The sequence below is a fragment of the Bombyx mandarina genome, chromosome 09 (genome assembly GCF_030267445.1).
Source record: "Bombyx mandarina strain Sakado chromosome 09, ASM3026744v2".
NCBI lineage: Eukaryota > Metazoa > Arthropoda > Insecta > Lepidoptera > Bombycidae > Bombyx > Bombyx mandarina.
The window spans coordinates 581,935-587,693 of record NC_143216.1 but is presented as its reverse complement, the minus strand read 5'-3'; the positions used below and the strand labels follow the sequence as shown (position 1 = coordinate 587,693).

The 5,759-nt window shown below is 33.0% G+C and overlaps 1 protein-coding gene across 2 annotated transcripts; it reads right to left on the bottom strand.

Annotated features, from left to right (window-relative positions):
• Positions 1-480: 480 nt before the first annotated feature.
• On the bottom strand, positions 481-3,882 carry LOC114253413 (uncharacterized). 2 transcript variants are annotated; one of them, XM_028188287.2, is made up of 5 exons: positions 3,831-3,882; positions 3,450-3,689; positions 2,649-2,786; positions 1,328-1,529; positions 481-731 (listed from the first exon to the last, which is right to left on the bottom strand). In XM_028188287.2, the coding sequence occupies exons 2-5, from the start codon at positions 3,661-3,663 to the stop codon at positions 575-577; spliced, it is 711 nt and encodes a 236-aa protein (XP_028044088.2). In that variant the 5' UTR covers positions 3,664-3,689; positions 3,831-3,882; the 3' UTR covers positions 481-574. The 2 variants fall into 2 exon arrangements, with proteins under 2 accessions (XP_028044088.2, XP_089585748.1); XM_089729622.1 differs by having other exon boundaries at positions 3,827-3,876.
• Between the last annotated feature and the right edge of the window lie 1,877 nt (positions 3,883-5,759).

The following is a 5,759-nucleotide window of genomic DNA, read 5'->3' as shown; positions in this document are numbered from 1 at the left end:
TATACATGCATAGATAGATATTAAACACAAAAATAAAAGAGCAAACAATCCAATTCGTCAGGCGAATACTTACCTGAGGTGGGAACCGAACCCACGACTGTCGCAGCAGTCAGGAGCGCTAACGGAAATCAGAACTCTTTTATAGCCTTACTTCCCGCCGACTCAATTTTCAGGGAATTTATTTAGACACCCCAAGAAGCTTGATTCGCTTGGGCTCGTAGCGAAATAAGATTTCTCTACTCTAATCTCAGGTTTAATTTCCCAAAATATACGCGACATTGTAAAGAAGGATTTCGTGTTTGTTGCTATCAAACTTAACCTCTATTAAACAATTACGAATAATACCTTTTGTCACTTTCTTATAGCATGCGTTTATAACTCTAATAGCTCGTTATCAATCAAACAGTAAATGTTACATGGCTAAACAATTTTCTAATATTTCTCAGACTTGAATTATGAGGTTTATGAATAAAATAGGCCTTGATTATGACAAAAATATATATATCTAAATATTCTAACATTTGCTTTTGAAAAAGTAATTTCATTTTACAGTTAATCTGTCTTCATCAGAGTTTCAAGCAAAGTCACTCTCGATGATGCTTCTAAAATGTTTAATCCGTTCTTCTGTTTCAGTAACACTCTCCTTAATGTCCTTGTGCACTTCAGTATAGGCTTTGATAGACTGATTGGTTTCTGTGAAGATGTTCTGGAGTATTTGTAGATGTAGTATCCTGGCAATGAGTTATGATTTCATTCTAATATGAAATAAACTAATGAATATTTACATAGGAATTTAGATATATGTAAAATTTGATTTGATCAATGCTGTTTCGATAAAACTAGATTAATGAGTTTCTTTCGCATTTCAAACACGGCTAAACATGGCATCTTTTATTTGCACAGCAGTTACACAATAGCACAAGTAACAAGATGGCATGTTGACATATTAGTGCCTCTTGTGCAAGCTCACAAATAAGTCCTAACATGAATAATTTGATCTTGTTTTCACTGCACAATGTTATTCCTAATCACAGAACAACTACTTACTATTGCTCTGTTACACCCCAAGGATTTGAGCCACAGCATAGTCACATCACTAGTACTTTTTTTTATTGCCTTTGTAGGCAGATTAGCATATGGCCCACCTGATAGTGAGTGGTTACCGTCGCCCATGGACTACAGCAATGCCAGGGACAGAGCCAAGCCGCTGCCTACTACCACTACTACTACTACCACCATATTTTACTGATTATGCCACAGATGCTTTGCCAAGTTCATTTTGGGGCTTCATTAGCATTGTCTTTTAAATAACATTTAAAAAACTCACTTAGACTTCAGTTCCAGTACCCTAGTCTTCAGAGTCAATAGTTCACTGGAATCATCATTGAACTTGGACACTTCTAAAAGCCTATGGTTGAGCCACTCCATCATCAGTTCTACTTTTTCATTCTCCTGATCTTTAAGCTTGTTTAATTTAGTGTCTATACTCTCTTTCAATGCTTTGATTTGTTCTTTTTTACTTTCATTTGCTGTAAATTAGAAATTGGTGATTTTGATTGGTGAAAACAAGCAGTACTCCTGTGAAGCAAAACTTATGCTTTCTAAAGCAGAAGTCTTTGTCTAGAGGTGAAGCATCAATTCAATCTGTTGAGGACTTTTTTTACTTGGCTTTGCCCTCACACAACTCTGATATTGAGCTTCTACCCGAATAACACACACTGAATTGCTGACCTATAACAATTTGGTGCTATTTAACCATTATAGTGCAAGCCTGTGTCTTCAATGGCTGAACTAATTTAAATTAAATTCAACTCATTTAGAGCCAAGGCCTAGTGTCATCCATAAAATGTACCTTTGATCATTTCCCCTCCATTATGCTCCCAGAGAGACTCTAATTGCTGATATATTATACATCTCTAGTGCTGTCATGCCTTTGATATTTAGGATAAAACGTATGGGTAGGGCTTTGTGGAATGTCACAGTTAATAGTCATGATGTTGGAACAGTAATCAACAATGATGATTGTGATGCTCCATCCAGCCAAAAGACTTGCAGATCTACTTGCAGATTCCCTTGGATATTCTGAAAGCTGGTTACTTTTATAGAAGTCTTTTTTACTAAACTACATCTAAGACCTTTTGAGATATCAAGGCTAACAACAAGAGTTTCCACCTTGCTCTCCAAGACTTCAACAAGCTCGATATTAAGGTATACAAGAAATTGCATGCAAAGCAACCATAATGGAAATAATATTGATATTCACAGATCAACTGTTTATCCTCAAGATACTCATGGAGTTCCATATTTATAATTTACTATAATTTAATGAAAAACAAGGAAATTATTGTCATAGCCCTGTAACTCAACTTACTCAAGTCTGAACATTTATTTTGTAGAGATAGGGTGGACTTGGACTATATTCCACAAAGAACCCTGTTGGTTTCCTAAGAGATGCGATATGCATGGGCAGTTATGAGGGGTCGGGGGGGGGGGGGGGGGGGGGGGAGCGGCTTGGCTCTGCTCCTGGCATTGCTGACGTCCATGAGCGACGGTGACCACTTATCATCAGGTGGGCCGTATGCTCGTCTGCCTACAAAGGTAATAAAAAAAAAAAAATTCCTAGATTAAATTTAAAAAAATTATCATACATGTGTGTCTTGACAGTTTAAGTTGTTCCAGTTGCGTGACTAACACGGGTAATTTGTTTTGTATCTTCTGTAAAAACACTTCATTTAGTTCAATTTGTTCCTCAAATGTTAGTTCAGTTGAAATATGTTTTAGAACACCTGAAATTATGTTTTTCAAATAATATTTTTTGTCCTTATTTCTGTAGTAGTAGCTCACTTTCTCCATTCATTAATAATAAAATCTTCGCTTTATATCAGAGCTTATTAAGTGATTCTATTCTTGTTAGTAAAAAAAAAAACAATAGTGTAATATTTATACTATATGAAGAGGTGAACTACAGTTTGATTTAAGCAACATTTTGCTTAATATGTGATATTTATCTTTGTAGTTAAAGGTCAATTTTATTTGGTATCAAGAATTCGATGTTTTTAATTGAACTTCAACTAAGTTTACCCCAAGTAGCTGAATAAGTTTTTTTGTTATAGTGTATTTTTGAAAATTTAAAACTTTAAATGGCTCTTGTGTAAATTGCAACAAAATAGTGCTTAAACCAAATAGGCTTTCATACCTCGAAATATACAAAAAACAATTTGTTTGACAATTCAATAAATAGAAAACGAAAGATTGCAAATATTGTTGAATAAGTTGGCGTTTATAATTTTTTTTATCCATATTAAGAATTATTTTGGATCTATACTTATTTAACGCGCAGCCATTTTTTTGTAACTGGTTCACATTGTGGTGTGTAGGGGCTCCGGCAATCATATTTAAAAACATTGGGCCTTAAATTCGTTTATCTATCAATACAGTAAAAAAACTACCCAGTAAAGTAGATGTATTTTCGTCTGCCGTGCTCATTTTGTGAAGACTAGAATACTTCTCGAGATTACATTCTTGTATTATTTTGGTGATTTTGGATTTAATTTTAGTTGATAAAATTTGTTCAGAACACACTTCTTTGATCATATCTAAGAGAAAGTTTTCTTTAATAGAATTTTTCTCTGCTGAATACTCTGAGTTCGTCGTTATTTCCATCTTGTTCTTTTGTTTTATTGCTAAAACTTGAATATATATATTAAATATTAAAGAACATGCAAATTATATGATGATACATGAGTAATAAACTTCTTTTAGGAATTATTTTTCGAATTATTTAACGAAGGAGAAAATATTTCTAATATAAACTTAATATTTTTACCTACGTTAAAAACTTTTGAACTGTTTTGTTTGAACCAAAATAACAAATTCAAAAACTTCAAAACGAACAAAGATTTTTTTTTGTACAATTTTTCCTTATTAAGTAAGGCAAAGGGGAATCTAAGCTCATACAGCTTCGAACATAGATAATACAGAATACCTATTTAAGAGAACGAAGTGGGTACCTATTATACCTAAAACCATACGGTTTAACCATATGACCATTAGCAACTCAACTTTTTAGCCCATCGTGATTGATCTTTAATAATAGATTGGTCACATCTGAAAGGGCTTCAGAAGTGTTTTCGTAGAATTTTGTAAATTTTGTTCCATTAAAATAGTTTGAATTTAATTTGCTACTCTAAAATGTTGAATGGTTCATAAGTAGAATAAAAAAGAAACATAATAGCTGGTAATAATAACAAATAAAACAATTCGTGAAAAATTATCATTCCATTTCTGTCAAATCAGTGTTTTTATTATTATATGAAATGTTATAATTGTTATTATAAAATATGATTTGAGGCCCGATTTCACTTAAGTGAAATTATCAGAGTTATATCTATTATTTATGTATGTACGGCTTTAAAGCCTTATTACACTTGGCTAAATTTAGTCGACTGAAATAGTAGGACGACGAAGTAGGACGTGTCGTGTGTGTAAGAGGATGGCCCCAGTATTGTCTAGACAACAAAAAATTAGTCTATTAGTCTTGGTGTAGCACTCGCTGTCGGCTCAATAGAAACAAAAAAAGAAAAAAAGAATATGGGTAAAGAAATATGTATTTATTGCTGCGCGGGAAGTTAGCAAATATGAAGATTATGAGTGATTTAGAACCAGACTTCAGATTTCAGAAATTATCTACGAATGTGTGAAAAACCTTGTGACACCGTTTCTTCAAAAGCAGGATACTATCCTACGAGTTATTAAAAGTTCAAAAGAAAGATTGGTTGTAACATTAATTATGATTTCTTGCACCAGGAAATTGGTATCAAGATTTAAAATTTAGTTTTTTAATATCCCAACCCCTGCTTACAAATAATATCCCTGAGACATGTCAGGCTATTTATAAATGTCTGGCATATTAAATAAGGGTGACAGAAATAAATACTTTTTATTCGAACTGAAATCATTATGTAAGTAACTAAATGGGATTACACCTTCCCAAATGCATTTTTAATTAGGCTTCTAATTTAGTCAGTCAGAAACCATCCTTGCTACTGAATTTAGTAGGCTAGCTTACTGAATTCTAGCTTACGCTTCATTGAATTCAGTAGCGGCTGAATTTAGTCGACTAAATTTAGCCAGGTGTAATAAGCCTTCAAAGCAAACAGCACTCTTCTTCTCTTGAAACTACGATTTCAAATGATATCTGTAATTTTAGTGTTTAGATCACGTTGGCATTCAGGTTATTGTAAAGTGACGGATGTTTTTGCTTGTTATACTAGCACTTTTAATAAATTAACTATGTTTTAAATTGAGTAATAAATCAAAACTGATAAATATTGTTATAAGCCGAGGATCCAAAAACACTGTTTTATCAGTTTGACATTTTTACAAACAAAATGCAGAAGTTACAAAAATACTATTTCATATTAATTATCAACTACATACTATATTCACTTCAGCTTCACCTAGAATATTTTCTCGTTACATGTGATTTTCAGCCCTCAAGAGTTAAATTTTCATTTGTCCGCCCTTCTTGGCCTTTACATTCATCTTTGTTCTTTTACCCTCAACAACGGTTCGTTTACACACAATACAAAGCGTGAAACGCGAAAACAAACTCTTGCCTGGATATAGCTTTTATAAATCTCCAAAACGCTAATTAAACTTTCAATACTTTTTCCGCCGTTACAATGAGATGATTTTAAAGCATATATACAAGAATGGTAGATTTAAAGTAGGCTAAAAAGTAGAGAATCCAATGGCAA

Bases quoted from the DNA above. Each gene is read 5' to 3' on its own strand.
- LOC114253413 (XM_028188287.2), bottom strand. From the start codon at position 3,663: ATGGAAATAACGACGAACTCAGAGTATTCAGCAGAGAAAAATTCTATT. The intron at 2,787-3,449 runs GTAGTTTTTTTA...ACATAATTTCAG, and splicing joins AAATACATCTACTTTACTGG to GTGTTCTAAAACATATTTCA. The intron at 1,530-2,648 runs GTATGATAATTT...TCTAATTTACAG, and splicing joins TAAACTGTCAAGACACACAT to CAAATGAAAGTAAAAAAGAA.